General features: G+C 45.9%; 1 protein-coding gene across 1 annotated transcript in view; it reads left to right on the top strand.

The window, feature by feature from the left end:
* Positions 1-15,837, top strand: part of ZBTB46 (zinc finger and BTB domain containing 46) — a 343,478-nt gene extending 327,641 nt beyond the window's left edge. The window contains exon 5 of the mRNA XM_030212915.1: positions 15,602-15,837. Within this exon, the coding sequence (XP_030068775.1) occupies positions 15,602-15,637 (36 nt within the window). The 3' untranslated portion in view covers positions 15,638-15,837. The remainder of the gene's footprint in view (positions 1-15,601) is intronic.
* The last annotated feature ends 7,348 nt before the right edge of the window (positions 15,838-23,185 follow it).

Below are 23,185 nucleotides of genomic sequence, written 5' to 3'. Positions count from 1 at the left end.
AGTCTGTCACCTGGATTGGGTTTATTGGTGTAGTCTCTTATTCTTCTGTGGGAGTCTCCTCCTGTGGTGGATGAGCCATTCTGTTTTCTCGCTGGTTGAAAAGTTGTCCAAGCGCCGCTCAGCTGTTCTTCATCTGTGTGATGTTTTGAGTGCCATGCCACTGATTCCTGGTTTTGTTCAGCTGTGGTTAAGGGGGAGTGCGCACTTCCCAGGTAGCGATTGCCCCTGCAGGTTACTCAGAGCCTCCACTTGCCATTGCGAGGGTCCTCCCTGGTGGTCCGCTCTGTTCGGCCATAGTTAAGGGAACAGAGCGCATGTCCCAGATGGCTATCACTCATGCAGGCTGACCAGTGTCTCCGCTTGCCACTGTGAGGGTGTTAGGACGGTCTGAGTGCCACTAAGCTGTTCAGCCTTGTGGTGGTTCAAGTGCAGCACCTCTGCCTCCCTGATGGTCCAGCTCTGTTCGGCCATGGATTATGGAGGGGAGGGCGTGATGCCCAACCAGTAGTCACTCCTGCAGTCTGTCCAGTGCTTCCACTTGCCCTTGCGAGGGACCCGAGGACTCGGCAGTGGTTTTATCCTTGGTTTCAGGCTCTAGTCGGGACAGTTGCTGGTGAGTATATTACAGGAGCATCCGTTTGGCGGCCATGTTAGTATTGCAAGACGTACGAGGAGAGACTTACTGACCTGAACATGTATACCCTCCACTTGCTTGGCAGAGCTGCCAGGCTGCGGCACAGATTCACATTTGTTGCTTGCCGCCGGCCTCCAAGTCTTCTCTCTAGCAGTCCTGCCCCTGAAAGGGCATCTTGAAAAGAGAATTAACTATTGAAACAACTGCTGAGTATTGAGATGATCTGTACCTATCAAATTGGTGTGAAAATGTTTCCTTGTAGATTTTAAAGCAAGTTTATAATCATGTATTGTTTTTCTTCATATCAGCTTTGATCTGATTTATCTTTTCGCCATCTACATTCTAATTTTCTGCAGAGGTACTTTAATTTCATTAGCTCAGGAGTATACTATTTATCACTTTGTCGTATTTGCCTCATTATTGAGCGATGGGGGGCAATTTTATTTAAAATATCAATACCAAACTGTGACCAATCTTTAACAAAATTTAATACATTATTTTTGGCCACTGTATAAATACCGTCTCCCCTGTATAAATACCAATCTTAACCCTAGAGATGCAGCAGACAAAGTGAGATTGAGAAAACCCTTAACTTCTCGCCACTGAATACTGAAAGAACAGTGATAATGGTCTGATTGTAAAGATTGTTCCCAAACAATATCCGTTAACATAATGTTTTTGAACAATGTTGAAGCATTGTCACATAAGGAGATCAAACCTAATTGGTGACCCTTTTCATGAGTAATAGAAGTAGCAGGAATAGAGTAGTTTAGAGAGGATAAAAATGAATAAAAACAATTTTTAGAATCATAACATTTTTCTAAATGCAGATTAACATCTTCTAAAATCCAATTATAAGATTTAGAAACAGAATTTTTAAAAACAAAATCACAAAAAAAGAGAATATAGCTTAACCCACTTACCAGGAGTCCCCTTATTTGACTGGAAAAAAAATTCAAGATCAGGAGTATTAATTGAATCAATTAATATTACCTCTAATATTGTTTTATAAACAAGAGCAATTCCCTACTCCCCTTTTACCACATCTAGATAAAGATAACACTTTATAACCTGCAGGACAAATTTCACTAATCCATGGATCATCCTCAGAAAAAAAACAGTTTTCAGTTAAGAAAAGACAACTAGATTGGTGATCACTAATCCAATCCTTAATCAGGTTTTATTACCTGCTGAACGAATACTACTACTACTTAACATTTCTAGAGCGCTACTAGGGTTACGCAGCGCTGTACAGTTTAACAAAGAAGGATAGTCCCTGCTCGAAGGAGCTTACAATCTAAAGGACGAAATGTCAAGTTGGGGCAGTCAAGATTTCCTGAATAGAGGTGTAGTGGTTAGGAGGCGAGGCAGAAAGGGTGGAGTATAATCAGCTCTCACACAATGGTTTGGTTTAAGATTATGTTTGTTACATGCACTTAAACCAAAACGTGATTTTGTAAAATGTGAAGACCACCTATTCCTGGATGTTGGCTTTAAAACTTCAGTATTGCATGATGGCTGAAGTGATGCAGTATCAGATGGCAATCCAGATTCCAACTTAAAGGGTCGGGGCACCTGTGGGACTAAAAATTGGTTAGGCAACCCAAATGTACGACTTAAATTCATAAATTCAGTTATGGTAAAAGAAAAAAAAAGGTTTATTTTTGTGAATGCTTATGCCAATTTGTTTAGAAAAGAACTCAAACTGCTTTTAAAATTTGAGTTGGTTCAAATGAACTGCTGGGTGGGAAACCATCTGGTTTGAGTGCTGTAAAATTCTTTTGTCGAAACCTGTGTTTCTACCGTAATGTGGAGGCATATTTTCAAACCACTTAGACATACAAAGTTCCATAGTTCAAAGTTCCATAGTAACTTTGAAAATGAGCCCCATAGGATTGCATCCTAGAACCTCAATGAAGAATATTGAGTTTGCTTGTGAGTGGGGGTATATGGTAACCCGAGTTGCAAATGGTAAAATTATGCCTTACCTGCTGATAATTTTCTTTCCTTTAGTAGCAGCAGATGAATCCAGGAACTGGTGGGTTGTGTCCATCTACCAGCAGGTGGAGAGAGAGATTACAAATCTGAAGGCAGTGATACCAGTCAGCTCCTCCTTCACTTAAGTATATGTCTCATCATCAAGCAGAATCAGACAAGAAACCAGGAAGCCTTTCTCCCCAACCACACACAACAGAAATTCGTCAGTCCGACTTAGAGAAACCATGACTGCGATGGACTCCTCCTTCAGTGGTTTCTGTTCTCTCTTTTTTTCTTTGTTGTTGTTGTTTTTTTTTTTTTTTTGAAACTAAAGACCAGGTCAAGAACAAACAATCACGGCTGACAGAGGGTGGGATCCTGGATTCATCTGCTACTAAAGGAAAAAAAATTATTATTATTTTTTTGTTACATTTGTACCCCGCGCTTTCCCACTCATGGCAGGCTCAATGCGGCTTACATGGGGCAATGGAGGGTTAAGTGACTTGCCCAGAGTCACAAGGAGCTGCCTGTGCCGGGAATCGAACTCAGTTCCTCAGTTCCCCAGCACCAAAGTCCACCACCCTAACCACTAGGCCACTCCTCCACTCCCACATTTTCCCACTTATTTGCAGGCTCAATGTGGCTTACATGGTACCGGAGAGGCGTTCACAACTCCGGTGAGAACAAATACAATGTGATGTTGTGGTAAGACAAAGTTCATGTGGCACAGTCAACGGAAGAGTTGTGTATGTCCATTACGTGATTTACTTATGTTGTGTTGCAGAGTTCAGGCATTTAAGTTGGGTCTGCAGGGTATGTCTTTTCAAACAGGTTAGTCTTTAGTGATTTCTGGAAGTTTAGGTGGTCATATGTTGTTTTCAAGGCTTTTGGTAATGCGTTCCACAGTTGTGTGCTTATGTAAGAAAAACTGGATGCGTAGGTTGATTTGTATTTAAGTCCTTTGCAGCTTGGGTTTTGCAGATTTGGATATGTTTCTAATTGGTATGTCAATGAGGTCCTTCAAGTATCTCGGGGCTTCACCGTAGATAATTTTGTGAACCCAAGGTACAGATTTTGAAGGCACTGGGACATGGAAGGAAAAACCACACTGGTCAAATCAAAAGACGCAATGGTGCCTGAAAAGGGGGGGAAAGGCACAAAAGAAAAATACCCCAACTGGCCAGACCTAAAAACAGCCCGCATCAAAAAATAAAGGAAACTTATACATGTGCCAAAAACTAAAAAATAAAGTACTTTATTAAAAAAAATTTTTTTTTTAAAGAGTGCTCGGGGGGCGTGGTCAAGATGGCGGCGTGACTGAGCAAGTGGATACACAGAGCTCTGAGCTTGGGCTTCTTTCCTTTGAATATTTTCCTTTTGAAATGCCTCCCACTAAAAGAAAAGGCTTGGTGAGGTTTATTCCTCCACCTACTTCATCATCGTCCCCGACCCAACAGAGCCTGGATTGATTCCTCACCAGGACTTCTCAGAATGAGAAGAGGATGGCAAGTCCCATAGCAGAGGCTTCCGGAGAAGCGGAGTCTCAGCAGGGAAGTGAAACATCTGTTTCTCTGCCCTCACTATCCAACATTCCCCTTTGCCCTGCTCTGGTGGCGTCGCAGACGGAACGCCTTCAAACCTCCGAAGTGGGGATAAAACGCATTCCTGGTGGGGGGCCTCCGACACAGGATAAGAGCTTGATAGATGAGGCTCAAATTACACCTGAGGCCTCGGGAGAAGCAAAGGAGATTAATCTAGGAAAAATCTGGACTAAGCTCATTCAGATGGATTCCACATTACAAAAGTCCTCCGGAGAGGTAAATTCTCTATATGTAAAATTTGAAGAACTGATTAACAATGTAGAGTCGTTGAAAGTGGAATTAATTCCAAAAGATACTCAAATGAAAAAAGAATTAGACCATCTTCAAGAATTTAAAGCTGCAGTAGCAAAAGATAATATGTCCATTAATAAGAGGATTGAACCAGTGGCGTAGCCAGACTGCCAATTTTGGGTGGGCCTGAACCCAAAGTGGGTGGGCACAAAATTTTCTCTCTACCCCCCCCCCCCCCCCCACCACCAAGCAAAATTTAGTCACACTCAGATGCATTTGTCACACAGGGTAAAGTGCTACTTTTCAGTGCATCCGATTTCAGACAATTTATTTAATAGCCTAATCCTTTTCAGTGAGCTTTCAGAGGCCAAAACCTCCTGCCTCAGGTCAGTATAATGCTGTTACGGTATCCTCTCCTGACCTAAGGAAGGAAGTATTGGTCTCTGAAACTTTATTAACACCATATTACTTTATCCTAAATTAAAAATAAAATTATTTTCTTTACCTTTGTTGTATGGCCATTTACTATTTCTCAATGTGTTGCTCCCAGTCTCTAGATTCTGCTTTCCTTCATTTTCGCTTAACTCTTCTGCCAGGGTTTCCTGGCCATTTGTCATTTTTCTCTCCTTTTTCTTTGCTTTCTTCAATATTTTTCTGCCTCTCTCTGTGTCCAGATTTAATTCATTCTTACTATCCATTCTTTAATTTCCTTCATCTACTTATGGCTTTTCATCTTTTTCTCACCCTTGTTCTCCCCATGCCCCTTCCTCTTATTCTCCAATCTTTCACTACTCCCCCTTTCCATGCAGCAGCTCTCCTCTTTCTCTCCCCATCCTTCCAGTGTCTCCCCTCTCTCTCCCCATCCTTCCAATAGTCTCCCCTCTTTCTTTCTGCATCCTTCCATCGTGTCACCTCTTTCTCCCTACCCTTCCATCCAGCGTCTTCCCTCTTTCTCTCCCCATCCTTCTACCCATCTACCCTCTCTCCTGATCCTTCCATCTAATGTCTCTCTCCCTCCTTCTAACCAGTGTCTATCTCTCTACCCTTTTCTGTTCAGTGTCCCTTCTCTCTCCATATCCTTCCAGTCTCTCCCCTTTTTCTCTGCATCCTTTCATCCATCTCCCCTCTTTCTCTTCCCATCCTTCCATCCAGTGTCTCTCTCCCCATCCATCTGTTTTCCCTCTTTCTCTGCCATCCTTCCATCTGTTTTCCCTCTCTCTCCCCATCCTTCCGTTTTCCCTCTTTCTCTCCAGGGGCAGTGACGTAAGAGACGGGAGGAGCCTGCAGAGCCAGCAGCCAATGCTTCGAGGCTGCCTGCGGTGCCGCGTTTTTTTAAAAACATTTTTTCTCGTCGGGTTAGCGTTGGCGCTCAGCTCAGTCAGCTGAGCGCTTCTTCTTTTTGTAGCGCCGGCCCTGCTGCTCATCAGGAAAAGCTGCAGTGGCCGGCAATGGGAGCTGGGGCTGGCGGTCCTGAAGGAAAAGTGGGTGGGCGGGCCAGAGCTGAAATTGGGTGGGCCTGGGCCCACCCAGGCCCACCCTTAGCTACGCCCCTGGATTGAACAGATAGAGAACTTTAATAGGCAGTTAAATCTTCGCTTACTGAACTTCCCCAAAATACCTGGGTCTCAGCCAAAAGAGATTTGTTTAAACGATTCTTACTGGAAAACTTAAAAATGCCGCAAGAAGCAATTCCTCCAATAACAAAGATATTCTATATATTGAAAAGACCAGGTAGGAGAGTGAAGTCCAGAGTGAAATACAAACAAATATCGATGTGCATAACATATCCGCTATCCTGGAGCAATCATCTATATATATAAAAGGCAACCCCAACGTTCTGAAGCCTCCACGGAAGTTGAGGCGCCCGAGATATCCGGTGTGCCCTGGAGTGTGCGCACCGCCCTCGCGTCAAAACGTCATGACGTCGAGGGCGGAGCTATTGACACTCGAGGGCCGAAACGACCCACAGCGAACAAGGCAAGTAGCTTCGAGGGACGGAGGGAGGGGGCCCCTTGCTAGCGCCCGTTTCATTCTGCTCAGAAACGGGCATTTTTTCCTAGCTGGAAATAGTATCTGAACGAGCTACATTAGTTGTTACTTTTGTAAATACAGTTTTGAGACTGTATTTTAAATTGCCTAAGACCCCTTTTTGTGTGGGGGGGGGGGGGGAATTTGGATCTATTCGGATGTAACTCGACAGACTCAAGATCGGAGAAAAGATTTCCTGAAAATGAAACAAGAAGTTTTGAAAATGGGAGGGACTTTTTTTCTTGCATACCCTTGCAAGTGCTTAATCCGGTTTGCTGATATTAAATATACTTTTTTTGTTTCTGAACAGTTAAAGAGTTTCTAGATTCTAAACAACTTTAATAATGTTGGGCTATAAAAGAATAGAACTCATCACGCGTAACCTTTAATTTAGTTTGAATATTCTGCTGATAATCTTCTATAAATCTGTACGTGCTCCCCATTTATAGTGGTCTAAGAAAGCGACAATTGAATAGTATGTTAATTTTTGAGAAGGAAAAATTGTCTTTTTATTAGTGTATCTTTATATTCTTTTGATTTGCTGTATTGCCAAAACAAGTATATGCTTGTTAAAAGTTTGAAAAGTTTCATTGGAGGTAATGTAGACTTCCTGGCGGGCAACCTTTCACGTACATTTACTAAATGGAGAGCAGCGGGTACTATATTTCTCTTCCAAATTCTGCAGGAGAATGGAACATTACAGACCAGAGAGGCACTGCAGAGGCGCCAGGGGTTCGAGATAGGAGACTTCCTAGCATATAATCAATTACAACATTATATGAGGTCATTAGCAAGTCCTGCCCTTGATTCAAAGGCGCGAGACCAAGTAATAGAATTGTTTGATCTGGAGGCACAGGGATCAGTACCACTAAAATATTATCATGCACAGATAAGAGAAGCAGTGCCGACTATACAATATCAAAAATTGGCACAGGAATGGTTAAAAGAGTTGGGGTTCCGCATCGAGGGGGCCAGCTTACAAACCTGTCTGCAGATGTGCTATAAAGCATTTAGGAGTGTGGACACATGGGAAACGCAATATAAATGTCTTATGCGATTATATATCTCGCCTCATAGGGCATTTTGGGCCATCCTGCGGCCAGAGGATGATTGCCCCAGGTGTACGGGAGGAGGAGCCCATCTGGGCCACATGTTCTGGCATTGTCCACCTATATTAGCTTTCTGGTCACAGTTATGTGCACAAGTCTCAAAGATGTGGGCCACAACTTGGAAAAGACACCCGGGCTTGCTTTTTGACATATATACAATTCCATATCATCATGCTGATCAATCCATAGACTGGTGGGTTGTGTCCATCTACCAGCAGGTGGAGATAGAGAGCAATCCTTTTGCCTCCCTATATGTGGTCATGTGCTGCCGGAAACTCCTCAGTATGTTCTCTAACTCAGCAGGTGGTGGTCACACACAGCAGCAGCTCTGGCTAGGTCTTCAAGCCTAATTTTTAGGTTTTGTTGAGTACCTGGGGTTGAGGGCTCTTCTTGAGCAAGTGCAAACCTGGTGGTGCCAGGTCCCTCCTTTTCTCCCCCCTCCCGCTGGCTCCGTTGAAAAAAAAAAATTTTTGGACGTCCTTAAGGGCGTTTATTTCAACGTTTATTTAAACGTTTATTGCAGCTACTCACTGGGACACCAGGTCGTTACAGCTCGGAGCGAGAAGCAGGTAATTTTTACCTTTTTATAGCGGGCAGGGGGTTCCCCGATTGATCTCCACGTGGCCTATGGCGTCGGAGGGCGAGGGCGCGAAGAATCGCTCCCCGGACCGCGTGTGCGCTTCTAGCGGGGATGCGGGGGTCTTAAAGTCTGATTCGCCCTTGTTGGGTGTCAGTTTGGAGGCCGGTCAGTGTCCCGGTTCTTCCTCCGGTGTGGCGGTTTTTCCCGCCATAAACGCCCATCCCCCGCTGCTCGCCTCCGCCATCTTGGCCGGGCCACTCTGCTCAGACGGCTTCTTCTTGGGCCGCCCTTGAGCTGGGAGACGTTAATGCCATGGCCGCCCTTGATTTGGGCGATGGCAAAAAAGCGGCTAAAGTTAAGCGCCGTTCTTCCCGCACGGCTCCTTCATGGAGTGTCGCGCCGGACGCCATCTTGGATGCGCAGCATGTTTCTCCCCCGCTCTTGCGAGCGCCGGTTGAGGGTGCGTTTAGGGCTGTGGCCCAGGCTGCTGCAGTGCACAGTCTGGGGGGTTTCTCCCCCGAGTTTATTTTGCTGCTGCATCAGGCCTTCCTTATGCAAAACGCTGCCCCTGCTCCCTTGTCCGATAAAGGGGTTGAGGCCCCCGGAAGTAAACGCCCTCGGGTGGATTCCCAGGCCTTAGAAGACTCTGTCTCCTCTGATGTAGATGAGGGCAGCGTATCTGAGTTCTCCCAACGGTCCTTTGGGGATTCCTTGGAGGAGACGGATTCCCGCTCGGATGGAGCGGATGACCCCTCTGTAGCGCGGATCTTTCGCTCAGAGGATTTGCCCAACCTGTTAGTGCAGGCCTCTCTGGAGGACATCTCTCCCTCAGCCCCTGTTGGCTCCGCCATTATGCTGGGAACGAAGCGCCCGCCTAGAACCTTCCACGTGCATGATGCCATGCACACCTTAATTTCGGCTCAATGGGATGTCCCGGAAGCGAGCCTCAAAGTGGCTAGGGCTATGTCCCGCCTCTATCCTTTGCCTGAAAGTGAACGGGAGGCCTTTCTTTGACCTACCGTGGATTCTTTAATCACTGCGGTGACTAAGAAAACGGCGTTGCCGGTGGAAGGTGGCACGGCCCTAAAGGACGCCCAAGACAGAAGATTGGAGGCGGCCTTAAGGTCGTCCTTCGAGGCGGCTGCCTTAAGTTTGCAGGCCTCAGTTTGCGGCTCCTATGTGGCCAGGGCGTGCCTGACGATTGTGCAGCGGGCTTCCCCCTCGGATCCTTCCTTGAGGGCTGATTGGCCGGCCCTGGAATCGGGCTTGGCTTATTTGGCAGACTTACTGTATGATGTCTTGAGAGCCTTGGCTAAAGGTATGGCTCAGACAGTCTCTGCGCGGCGGTGGCTTTGGCTGAAGCATTGGTCTGCTGACCACGCCTCTAAGTCCCGCCTGGCTAAGTTGCCTTTTAAAGGCAAGCTGCTCTTTGGGGTCGAGCTGGACAAAATTGTGACCGATCTCGGCACGTCTAAGGGCAAGAGGTTACCAGAGGTCAGGGCTCGGGCCAGTGCTCGCCCCGGTAACTCCAGAGGACGGTTTCAGGAAGCCCGTCGGTACCGCCCGGGCAAGTCGGGCTCCTCTGCCCCCTCTTCCTTCAAGAGGAACTTCTCCCCCAAGCAGCATTCCTTTCGCAGAGACCGCCGTCCCGGAGGTGCGCCCTCCAGTCCTCCTCCAGGGTCTTGTACCCAATGACGGGGTCCTGGTCCATGGCCCAGTGCAGATTGGAGGACGCCTGTCCTCATTTCTGGGCGAGTGGACCAGGGTAACTTCAGACGCTTGGGTGCTGGAAGTCATCAGAGACGGCTACAAGCTAGAGTTCTGCCGACCCTTAAGAGACGGGTTTGTACTCTCTCCCTGCAAGTCTCCGGTCAAAGCTGTGGCAGTGCAGCAGACCTTGGACAATCTGATCCGCCTGGGTGCGGTCGTTCCGGTGCCAGAAAATCAGCTTGGCAAGGGACGTTACTCCATTTACTTTGTGGTACCAAAGAAAGGAGGTTCTGTCCGGCCTATCCTCGACCTCAAAGGGGTCAATCGGGCCTTGAAAGTTCGGCACTTTCGCATGGAGACTCTCCGCTCTGTTATAGCGGCAGTGAAGGCAGGGGAGTTCCTGGCATCCTTGGACATCAAGGAAGCGTACTTGCATATTCCCATCTGGCCTCCTCATCAACGCTTTCTGCGTTTTGCAGTCCTAGGCCGACACTTCCAGTTCAGAGCCCTCCCGTTCGGGTTGGCTACTGCTCCTGCGAAAGGAAGGAGTACAAGTCCATCCTTATCTGGACGACTGGTTGATCCGAGCCCCCTCTTATGCAGAGTGCGGCAAAGCTGTGGACCGGGTGATTGCTCTTTTGAGCTCCCTGGGGTGGATCATTAACTGGGAGAAAAGCCAGCTGCGCCCGACTCAGTCCCTGGAGTATCTGGGAGTTCGATTCGACACCCAAGTAGGCAGAGTGTTCCTGCCGGACAATCGGATTGTCAAACTTCAGGCTCAGGTGGACCAGTTCCTAGTAGCCTCTCCGCTTCGGGCTTGGGACTATGTGCAGCTGTTGGGCTCTATGATGGCCACGATGGAAGTAGTGCCCTGGGCCAGGGCTCATATGAGACCACTACAACACTCTCTGCTGCAGCGCTGGACTCCGGTGTCGGAGGATTATGCTGTGCGCCTTCCCTTGGACCCAGCAGTGCGCAAGGCGCTGAGCTGGTGGCTGAAGACAGACAAGTTGTCTGCAGGGATGCCTCTTGTGACCCCGGAGTGGATTGTCGTCACGACGGACGCCTCTTTGACGGGCTGGGGAGCCCACTGTTTGGGAAGGACAGCGCAGGGGCTCTGGTCTCCTGCAGAGGCAAAGTGGTCTATCAACCTCCTGGAACTCAGAGCCATTCGGTTGGCGCTTTTGGAGTTCATCCCGGTACTGGCGTTGAAGCCAGTACGGGTCCTGTCGGACAATGCCACGGTTGTGGCCTATGTCAACAGCCAGGGAGGTACCAAGAGCGCCCCTCTAGCCAAGGAGGCCATGAATCTATGCCAGTGGGCAGAAGCGAGCCTGGAGCAGCTGTCAGCGGCCCACATTGCCGGAGTCATGAATGTCAAGGCAGACTTTCTCAGTCGCCATACCTTGGATCCCGGAGAGTGGCAGTTATCGGCTCAGGTGTTCTTGGACATCACGAAGCGCTGGGGCCAGCCGAGCCTAGATCTGATGGTGTCATCGGCCAATTGCCAAGTGCCGCGCTTTTTCAGCAGAGGACGGGACCCTCGATCCCTGGGAGTAGATGCTCTTCTCCAACAGTGGCCGACACAAGAGCTTCTCTATGTGTTCCCGCCCTGGCCCATGTTGGGCAGGGTGCTAGACCGGGTGGCAAAGCATCCGGGCCGGATAATCCTGGTGGGTCCAGACTGGCCCAGACGTCCCTGGTATGCGGACTTGATCAGGCTCTCAGTGGACGACCCTCTGCGACTGCCAGTGGAGCAGGGCCTGTTGCATCAGGGTCCCGTGGTGATGGAGGATCCCTCCCCCTTTGGTCTTACGGCCTGGCTATTGAGTGGCAGCGTCTGAGGAAGAAGGGCTTCTCAGACAAGGTCATCGCCACTATGCTGAGAGCGAGGAAGCGCTCTACTTCTACTGCTTACGCCAGGGTTTGGCGTACCTTTGCAGCATGGTGTGAAGCAGGCTCACTTTCTCCCTTCACTGCTCCAATTTCTTCAGTGTTGGCGTTCCTGCAAGAAGGTCTGGAGAAAGGCCTGTCGCTCAGTTCCCTTAAAGTCCAGATAGCGGCTCTGGCTTGCTTCAGGGGCCGCCTGAAGGGTGCTTCCCTGGCTTCGCAGCCAGATGTGGTGCGTTTTCTCAAGGGAGTTAATCACCTGCGCCCTCCTCTGCACTCAGTGGTGCCTGCGTGGAATCTCAATCTGGTGCTAAGAGCCTTGCAGAAGCAGCCTTTTGAACCCTTGTCGAGGGCATCTCTGAAAGACCTGACGTTGAAAGCAGTCTTTTTGGTGGCTATCAATTCAGCCAGAAGAGTTTCCGAGCTCCAGGCACTCTCATGTCGAGAGCCTTTTCTGCAGTTCACTGAGGCAGGAGTGACTATTCGCACAGTGCCTTCCTTCCTGCCCAAGATTGTTTCTCGCTTCCATGTGAATCAGCAGCTCTGTCTCCCTTCCTTTCGTAGGGAGGACTACCCAGAGGAATACTCTGCTCTCAAATATCTGGATGTGAGACGAGTCATCATCAGATACTTGGAAGTGACCAATGATTTCCGGAAGTCGGATCATCTGTTTGTCCTGTTTGCAGGTCCTCGTAAGGGTCTGCAGGCTGCTAAGCCTACAGTGGCAAGATGGGTCAAGGAAGCCATTGCAGCGGCTTATGTGGCCGCGGGGAAGGTGCCGCCTATCCAGCTGAAGGCTCACTCCACTAGAGCTCAGGCGGCCTCGATGGCAGAGGCCGGGTCCGTCTCCTTGGAAGAGATATGCAAGGCGGCAACTTGGGCATCGGCCCATACCTTCTCCAGGCATTACCGCTTGACTGTGGCTGCTTGGGCGGAGGCCCGGTTTGGAGCTTCAGTGTTGCGGTCAGGGATTTCTATGTCCCGCCCTGCGTGAGTACTGCTTCGGTACATCCCACCAGTCTATGGATTGATCAGCATGATGATATGGAAGGTAAAATTATGTATCATACCTGATAATTTTCTTTCCATTAATCATAGCTGATCAATCCATAGCCCCTCCCAGATATCTGTACTGTTTATATAGTCTTCAGTTCCTGTTCAGGAGGACTTCGTGTTCAAGTTTTTTCAATTGGATTCTTCAAGAGTTGAGACGAGTTTGTGTTACAGTGAGCTGCTGCATTCCTCTCCCCTCCGTTTTACGGGGCTGGATTGAGACATAAATTCTGCCGGCGCTCCCTCCCGCTTCGTGCGGCTGTAGGGCAGCTTTGTACCCCTCCCCCTTCGGCGGTGTTAGGGTCAGTCAGCTCCTCCCGCGGTTGCGGTTGCAGGATAAGCCAGATTCCCCCCCACATCGGCGGGGTGGTGTCCCTCCCCCGCTCCGCGGGGATGAGCTGGACGGATTCCCCTCCCCCACTTGTGTGGGGATGAGCTGGGTTAATTCCCCTCCCCCGTTTCGGCGGTGGTGAGCTGGGCAGAGTGTCCCTTTGTGGGTGTAATTCTCTAAGTGCTGAGTCCTGCGGATGGAGCTTGGATATTGACATACTGAGGAGTTTCCGGCAGCACATGACCACATATAGGGAGGCAAAAGGATTGCTCTCTATCTCCACCTGTTGGTAGATGGACACAACCCACCAGTCTATGGATTGATCAGCTTTGATTAATGGAAAGAAAATTATCAGGTATGATACATAATTTTACCTTCGAGGGCCCACAAAGGCGGGCCTTAAAAGATTTATACGGCGAACTGTGATGATGGGGAAAAAGACAATACTTAAACTTTGGGTACAAGAGGAGAGACCCTCGGTGCAGCTCTGGCGTGCCTATATGATCTCACTCAGCACACTAGAACAGAAGGACATACCTGATCTTGCATCCCCGAGGGGGGATAAATTCTTACAAAGCTGGTTGCCATTTCTGGACATGTTAACGCCTCTAGCGCGTAGTAGGGTTATGTATGGTTAGGTATGATAAGATGGAACCACCTGGTGAGGGAGGGAGGGAGAGAGGGTGAGGGGTGGGGGAAAGGGGGGAGGAGAGGTAGAGGGGAAGGGGGAGGGGAATGGGAGAAAATGAAAATGATTGATGATAGGTAAAGCGAGATTTTATGTATAGTTGAGCTTACCTGACATTTGAACTATGTAAACCTGTTAAGTGGTCTGGTTGTGTTTTGAAGTTATCATCTATAAAACATTTATATTAAAAAAAGTTTGAAAAGTTTAATAAATAAATTAATTTTAAAAAGGCAAAAGGGAGTGGGTAGAAAACCGCCAACAGGCACTCAAAAAACAAAGAAACACTCTAACCAGGCGTGTGAGGAGCCACCACAAAAAGCAGCAGCTCCTCACACGGAAAAAAGCAAAACTAAGGCAGGCACGCTGGAGCATGGCTCACGCTCCTAAAAGCTCTAGTTTTTCTGTGGCAAATTTGCTGGGCTAGGCGACACAGAACAGCGTCTACACACTTGGTGAGAATAAGCAAGCTGATTGTCCTCGGTGAACAAGTTTTTCAGTTTTGTCACTTCCCACTATCCTGATTTTACCTGTCTTCTCTATGCTGAGGAGCTATTTTGCCTCTCCTTAATTTAGAGCATACTTACCTGCCAAACAGATTACAACCATTCTATGCAGAATATCCATGACACTTTTCAAGCTTTAATCAAATCAAGTCCAAGGACAGTATACAGCGCATATTTCCTTAAATGTCAAATTTCAATGCTCCATAGAGCATAATTTTCTCAGCAACGAGCTCAAAAGGTTCTTGTTTAAAGTGTGACGCAGTAGAGTGCTCCTTGGCCCACTCATTTTGGACCTGCCTGCAGATAACTAGCTATTGAGATGCTGTCTTTAGCAATATGAAGTGTACACTGGGTCAAGCTGTGTGAAAATCCCTTACTAGGTGCTGTCTTAGGGAAAACAGAGGATATTGGCACAAGGAACAGTGGGACAAGACTTCTATTGGGGAAAGCTTGTGTGGCGGGGAACAAAATTATTTTGCACTATTGGACATAAGTACATTCTTCTGACCTTGGAGGCACGAGACGCCCATTAATCTCTTAAGAGAGGGAAGCAGTTAGATTTGGGACCCCTACCTACAATCTTTAAGTCCTAGAGCCTGAAGCTTAATCTTAAATATTATGACTGTCAGTCCGCAAGGATAACTGAGACTGCTAGAAATGGGTGTGATGTGGTATTGGGAGGGGGGGGGGGGGGGTAAGGAGGGTGATAGGGAGAGGTGGTCTGTGAGGCATCAGTGCTTAGTGTGACCACATGATGGGTGGGGTTTGAGATTCATGTAAACGAACTGGTGGGAATATGTTGTTATGAGGGTTTATTCTGAACTATTATATACCTGCTGACTACTTGTGTGCAATGTTCTTAATAAAAGAGTTTAAATGAAACCATTGTATGCAGTTTACAGATAGATATTAAAATCATATCAAATGACAACATAAAACTAACACAACTAAAAAAACACAGTAAAATAAGCAGATAAAACAATATAGAAATTATAAGCTAACATGATAAAAGCTTCATCAAATAAAAAGGACTTTAGCTTCTTCCAGAACTGCAAAAATATTCTTGCAGGGACTCAGGAATAGAATTTTAATGATGTAATTATCTTCAGGATTATATATATATATACATTTTGTGTGTATATATAGAGAGCGCGCTGTATATGGCTTTGGCAGTAGTTTAACGTAACTCTCTTTCCTGATTTGCTATAAAATTACTGAGAGTTTTCTTTGTTTGTAAAATATTAATGTCTTATTTTGTCATTTCAGTTGCTGTGCTTTTCACTTTCTTTCTGGAACAGTTGAAGATTGGCGCAAAGCGCCTCAGTCCATATTGTAGATTTTCCTTAGAGCTCTTGGTAGCCTGACACTGCTACATATACTGCTCTAATGTCTCCTTCAATTCATTGTTTCCACAGGAAGATAGTTGTTCCTTATGACTTTGTGTCCTTGGAGTTTAAATTGAGAGTAATAAATTATGTACTACTGTGCAATAAAACTTACTTTTATACAGGATATGGCCTCGGTATACTGGTAAACATATATTGCACTTTGGGTGGCAGCATGTGTCCTTGCAACATTCAACCTAGCCCCTTCTGAAAAGGACAACAGTGTTAACTTTATGAAGCACATCTTATTACAATGAATTAATATAATACAAACAATTCCATACATCAACCATACCACTTTATCCAAGTTCACCATTTGTCTAGTGTGGCACTGAATTTATGCCAGCAGAGGGAGCCTAAGCATAATTTTAACTGTTGCTGCAGTAGTCCGCCTGGCACTTTCTTAAAGACAACATAGTAAATGAAGACACAAGACCCTCATGGTCCAATTAGACCACCCAACAAGGCAGCCTGAGTTGCACTCACCACTCTGCAGGTTACACTCCTACTGATTAACACTGGTATCACAAACAGGGCGGTCAGTAGTTCACCACCCTGGCAACAACATCTAGGCAATTATATATGATCCAGTCTTGTAAAGGGTGACCGAATTTCAGATTCGGCACCAAAACCAACCTAAAATCAGGGTTTGGGTTTCGGCCAAAAATGCCTTTGCATTTTCAGTGGAAACTGAACCCATAGACCTGCCCCCCTCCACCATAAACCCAACCCCCCCCCCCCCCCTGCAGGCCACCCACCAGCTCTGCCCTACCCTTCTCCATAGGCTCTCCACAGGCATACCTTCTAAAACCCTGGTGGTCTAGTGACCTCTTTGGAGCAGGAGCATCCCGAGTTGCATTGTAAAAATCGTGGCCACAACTTACCACTACCACTGGAGGTCAGAGCCACCATTTTGGGATTTGTTCTTGCCCATGCCAGTTCCATCACCAGTTGCTCCTACTTGTCACAGCAGCTACATGATTCAAGGTTCCACATTAGGAGTCACTGCCCAGAAAAAGGATTTAGGTGTCATCATTGATAATACATTGAACCCCTTTGCTCAGCATGCCGCGGTGGCTAAGAAAGCACATAAAATGTTAGGAATTATTAGGAAAGGAATGGAGAATAAAACTGACTATTATAATGCCTTTGTATCAACATAGTAACATAGATGACGATAAAGACCTGTACAGTCGCCCATCCAGTCTGCCCAACAATAAATTCCTAGCATAAGGTATGATGCAATACTACATATGTACACTTCATCTTGATTTGTCCTTGCCAATTTTCAGGACACAGCTGTAGAAGTCTGCCTGGCACTGGCCTTGTTCTCAAACTTCTGAAGTTGTCATCGGAGCCCACGCCACCCCATCCAAATGAGTCCAGCCAAAATCAGGGCACAGACAGTAAAAGTCTGCCCAGCAGTGGGTTTGCTTCCCAGTTACTGGTGTTGTCATCTAATCACTGCTAAGCTTGTTTGGTTCCATGTCTTCTATACAGGAATTCTTTTTTGTTTATCCCACACATTTTTGAATTCCGTTACTGTTTTCATCTCCACCACCTCCCGTGGAGGGCATTCCAGGTATCTATCACCCCTTTCATGAAAAAGTACTTCCCGACATTATTCCCGAGTAAGCCCCTCTGAAACCTCAGTTCACTTACTCTAGTTCTACTACCTTCCCATCTTGTAGATTAAAGCCTTTCAAATATTTGAATGTCGGTATCATACCACCCTTGTCTCTCCTTTCCTCCAGGGTATACATATGTTCAGGTCCTCAAGTCTCTCCTCATATGTCTTGTGCCTCAAACCCCATAATATTTTTGTTGCTTTTTTCTGAGCCGCTTTGTCTGTTTGCATCCTTAGTAAGATATGACCTCCAAAACCGAACACAATGTATAGGGGACATCAACACCTCCTTTCTTCTGGTTATACCCCTCTCTATGCAGGCTAGCATCCTTCTGGCTGTGGTCACTGCCTTGTGGCATTGTTTCCTCACCTTGAGATCCTCATACACCATCACCCCAAGGTCCCTCTCCTGATCAGTTGATCAATCTCTTTATCGGGTACGTCTCCTTTGAATTTATGCACCACAAGTGCATCACTCTGCACGTGGCATTAAATTGTAGCTATAACAATACAAATCTGGAAAATACATTTCTACAACCTGTACTCAAAACGCTAATTTACAGCACAGTGAAAATTCAATCTATAACTTCATATAAATAAAGATAGAAAAATATAACCATAAAATAATGGAATAAATGAGTTAAATGGATTAACAGGAAATTCTTTACAAAACACATTTATTATAACACTAGTAAAAAAAGGCCCGTTTCTGGAGTCAATGAAACGGGCGCTAGCAAGGCTTTCCTGTGGCCCCCCCACCCGTCGTCGATGTGGGTGAATGTCATAACGTTTGACATGAGGGCGGGGCCCCAAGGCTGTGATTTTCTTGGCTTCAGAGCTTCGAACTTACGAACCTTGGCTTCAGTGACGTCATCCGACAATAGAACGTTGAGGGTGAGTTTTATATATATAGATAAGAGTAGCCATTCTGGGTCAGACCAATGGTCCGTCTAGCCCAGTATCCTGTTTCCAAACAGTGGCCAAGCGAGGTCACAAGTACCTGGCAGAAACCCAAATCATGGCAACATTCCATGCTACAAATCCCAAGACAAGCAGTTGCTTCCCATGTCTGTCTCAATAGCAGACTATGGATTTTTCCTCCAGAAACTTGTCCAAACTTTTTAAAACCCAGATACGATAACCACTGTTACCACATCTTCTGGCAAAGCGTTCCAGAGCTTAACTATTCGTTGAGTGAAAAAATATTTCCTCCTATTTGTTTTAAAAGTATATTTATGTAACTTCCTTGAGTACCCCTAGTCTTTATACTTTTGGATTGACTAAAAAAAATGGATTTACTTCTACATCACTCAGGATTTTGTACACCTAAATCATCTCTCATTCATCTCTTTTCCAAGCTGAAGAGCCCTAACCTCGTTATCCTTTCCATCCAATTTATCATTTTGGTCACTGTTCTTTGAACCTTTTCTAATTCCGCTATATCTTTTTTGAGATATGGTGACCAGAACTGAACGCAATACTCAAGGTGCGATCACACCATGAAATGATACAGAGGCTTTACAGTATTTTGGGTCTTACCATCCCTTTCTTAATAATTCCTAGTATCTTGTTTGTTTTTTTGGCCACTGCCGCAAATTTGCTGAGCAGAAGATTTCAATGTATTATCTACAACAACACATAGATCTTTTTCTTAGGTGCTGACCTCCAGTGTGGGGGGTAACTATGATAAGGATTATTTTTTCCAATGTGCATTACCTTGCATTTTTCCACATTAAATTTCATCTGCCATTTGGATGCCAAATCTTCCAATTTCAAAAGATCTTCCTGCAATTTTTCACAGTTCACATGTGTTTTAACAACCTTGAATAGTTTTGTGTCATCTGCAGATTTAATCACCTTGTCATTCCAATTTCCATACTTTTTTTTTTTATTTTTTTTATTGCATTTGTATCCCACATTTTCCTACCTATTTGCAGGCTCAATGTGGCTTACAAAAACCTGTTATGGCATCGCCATTCCAGGAGATAGATACATTTGGTGTTACAACAAGATCGTGGATGAGGAAAAAAGATCTAACAGAGTTCTAGAAAGATATCTAGCAGAGTAGGGTGACGTGGTGAAGTATTATGCTTAGGCTATGGATTCCCATTGTAGGCCTTGTTGAAGAGAGAGGTTTTCAGAGATTTGCGAAAGTTAGTAATGTCGTTAATCGTTTTCAGGTCAGTTGGTAGTGCATTCCATAGTTGTGTACTCATGTAGGAGAAGCTAGTCGCATGTGATAGCTTGTATTTTAATCCTTTGCAGTTAGGGAAGTGCAGATTAAGGAATTTGTGGGCTGATCTTTTAGCATTTCTGGGAGGCAGGTCCACGAGGTCTAGCATGTAGCTCGGGGCATCTCCATGGATGATTTTGTGAAGAATCGTGCAGATCTTGAACATGATACGCTCTTTAAGTGGGAGCCAGTGAAGTCTCTCTCGCAGGGGTTTCGTGCTTTCATATTTTGTTTTGCCAAATATGAGTCTGGCTGCGGTATTCTGGGCTGTTTGAAGTTTCTTGATTGTCTGTTCCTTCCAGCCAGCATATAGCGCATTGCAGTAGTCCAGGTGACTTATCACCATTGACTGTACCAGTTTACGGAAGATGGATCTCGGAAAGAAGGGTTTTACTTGTTTGAGTTTCCACATGGAGTGGAACATCTTTATCGTTGTGTTCTTCACGTGGGTTTCCAATGTGAGATTTTGGTCAATGGTAACTCCCAGAATTTTCAGATTGTCTGAGACTGGAAGAGAAAAGTTTGGTGTGGATATGGTGATGAAGTTACTTTTGTTATGTTGTGAGGTGAGTACAAGGCATTGTGTTTTTTCTGCGTTGCGTTTTAGCTGGAATACGTCAGCCCAGGTGTGCATGATTTGGAGGCTTTGATTGATCTCGTTGGTGATTTCCTTTAGATCATGTTTGAATGGAATATAAATCGTGACATCGTCTGCATATACAATGTATATAGGGGTTGAGGTTATGATCGGCCAGTAGCTTGGCCAAGGGTATCATCATTAGGTTGAAAAGGGTTGGTGAGAGGGGGGATCCTTGGGGAACTCCACATTCCGGTGTCCATGGGGCTGAGAGATCCTCATTCGCTATTACTTGGTATGATCCTGTAGTTAAGAATCCTTTGAACCAGTTGAGAACATTACCTCCAACTCCAAAGTATTCAAGAATATTTAGTAGTATTCCATGGTTGACCATGTCGAAGGCGCTGGACATGTCGAATTGTAGGAGGAGTATGTTGTTGCCAGTTGCAGTTGTTTGTTTAAATGAGTTCATTAAAGTCTCTCAGGAGTCTCTCATGAGGAACTTTGTCAAAAGCTTTCTGAAAATCTAGATAAGCTACATCAACTGGCTCACCTTTAGCCACATGTTTATTCATGCCTTCAAAGAAATAAAGCAAATTGATGAGGCAAGACTTCCTTTGGCTGAACCCATGCTGACTCTTTCCCATTAAACCATGTTTATTTATGTGCTCTGTAATTTTATTCTTTATAATAGTTTCCACCATTTTACCTGGCACTGACATCAGGCTTACTGGTCTGTAATTTCCTGGATCACCCCTGGAACCCTTTTTAAAGATAGATGTGACATTGGCCACTCTCTCTAAGGAACTACTGACTTCACCCTCTTACTCAGGGTGTATGGTTGCTTCTTCCTCGCAGATGGCTTACAGCCAGGATTTGGAACCCTTGGAGGCATATTTTCAAAGCACTTAGCCTTCCAAAGTTCCATAGGTTTCTATGGAACTTTGGAAGGCTAAGTGCTTTGAAAATATGCCTCTTGGTGTACCAAATATTTCAGCAGTAAATCTGGCAAGTGTGTTTTGCCCTGCTTTCTTAATCTTACTCTGCCTGACTGCCTTGACCCCCCCACCCACCACTCCTCCTTCAGGGATGGTCTCAGCTGGTTATTAGAATCAGTGTGTTTCCTTTGATTTACCTGCATATCTGCTAAGAGGAGAGAAGTAAAAGAACTGTTTTGCAGTGCACCCTGCTCTTGAAAACTTAACATGGCTGACAGATTCTTAGAATTCTTTGAGATAGAAATCACTAAAATTTCCTTCTGTATTTAAAACAGAGACTGATTTGTAATTTCTAGCAAGGGATCTGAATTTACAACAGAACTTTCCCCATCTGACTCTATACCTCTATCTGCATTTGAGTCAGCAATACTAATTTGGACAACTTTCCTCGACTCTGCAGGCAAGAGACATTGCATATCTCCCTTTCCTCTGATTCAGGCGGCTTTGCGACATCTGAAAGGCTAAACTCAGGGAATTCAATAACAGCATTTTCCCCAGTAGGGAGAGAAGCTGAACTCCCTCAGGCCCGATATCTTTTTAAGAACCTCTCTTTTTGGGACTTGGGGGGGGGGGGGAGAATTCAAGATGGCCGCACGCATTTAGGAGCGCTGCAGTTCTCGTTTTCTTTTAAACATAATGCCGAAGAGAAGAGGCAAGGTGGTGGTTGGGGCTTCCACAATGCCAGCCTCCTTACCTTTGGATCCGATGGACCGCTTTTTGAGGACTTTGGGGCAAGGAGAAATGGTCGGGAGCGGTTCCCTGGAGGGCGCCGGCATAGTGGAGGACATTTCGGCGTCTTCGGGACTTGACATGATGCTGAGCCCCGACCTGAGAGCTCCACCCCCGCAGCCTACCCGGGCGAGCTCTCCCTTTCCTGGAACGAACGTTCAGACGCTGGGAAGCAGATCTGAGGTACGCTTGAGCGAAGCCCAGGGAGAACTAATCGAGAGGGAACTATTGAACAGTCCGTTGATGGAGACTGCTGGTCAAGAAGACACAGATGAAGGTTTGAAAACAGAATTGTTGAATATATTTCCTTTAGCATTACAGAAACCATCAGAGGTTACTTTGGATTCTTTATGGGACCTGGTAACTCAAATGGCTCAATATCAATTTCAACGAACTATAATATTAAATAAAGTAAATGTTATTGAAAAACTTTAGAGAAAAATGAAATTGAGATAAAAGCTTCCTCTGAGAAGACTAACGATAGAAGAAAAACTTACAAATACTGTTAATGTTCAAACAGTTATATTAAAGGATATTGCCTACATGAGGAGTAAAATGGAAATTTATGACAACTACATGAAATGATATAATTTAAGGTTTATAAACTTTCCTAGAGACTTCCGGTGATGCGGTGAGCGGGTCGGCAGCAGCTTAACTCTGCTCTGAGGTCCCTCGCTGTTGAGCGCTAACATTTATGAGGAATTAAATTAAAACAATCGCCTGCCACGATAGCGAACAGTGCACACACTGTATGGACAAGTTCCTCCACAAATCGCCGACGGAAATGGCACAGAAATCATCAAAAAAAGAAAAAACTAAAGCGGGGGGAAGCGAGTCCAAAATGGCGGACGCGATCGCGGTCGCGGCACCAACCCCTATATTCACGGACGCACAATTGGAACAAATAACAGCGGCAGTAATAAGAGCCATGGATCCGCGCTGGAACACGCTATCTGAACAATTGGAGTCCTTCCAGGCAAGATTGGACGGCTTGGGGAAAAGAACTGGAGACTTAGAAACAAGAGTTTCAACTATTGAGGACGAAACTCAATCACAGACCCCAGATTTAGCTTTGTTAAAAAAACAACTAGCAGAGCAAGCCCAGAAACTGGAAGACCTGGAAAATAGATCCAGGAGAAACAATATAAGAATCGTGGGCATACCGGAGAAGGTTCCAGAGAAGAACTTGGAAACGTGGCTGGAGGCATGGCTGGCAAAGGAGCTAGCAGTAACAGATTCTGGAAACCCACTAGTGGTGGAACGGGCGCACCGCGTGGGCCGTAAGGATGACTCTAAAAACC

The sequence above is a fragment of the Microcaecilia unicolor genome, chromosome 8, assembly GCF_901765095.1.
Source record: "Microcaecilia unicolor chromosome 8, aMicUni1.1, whole genome shotgun sequence".
NCBI classification, from domain to species: Eukaryota; Metazoa; Chordata; class Amphibia; order Gymnophiona; family Siphonopidae; genus Microcaecilia; species Microcaecilia unicolor.
The sequence above is the reverse complement of the archived record's forward strand: the minus strand, read 5'-3'. Positions and strand labels throughout refer to the sequence as shown.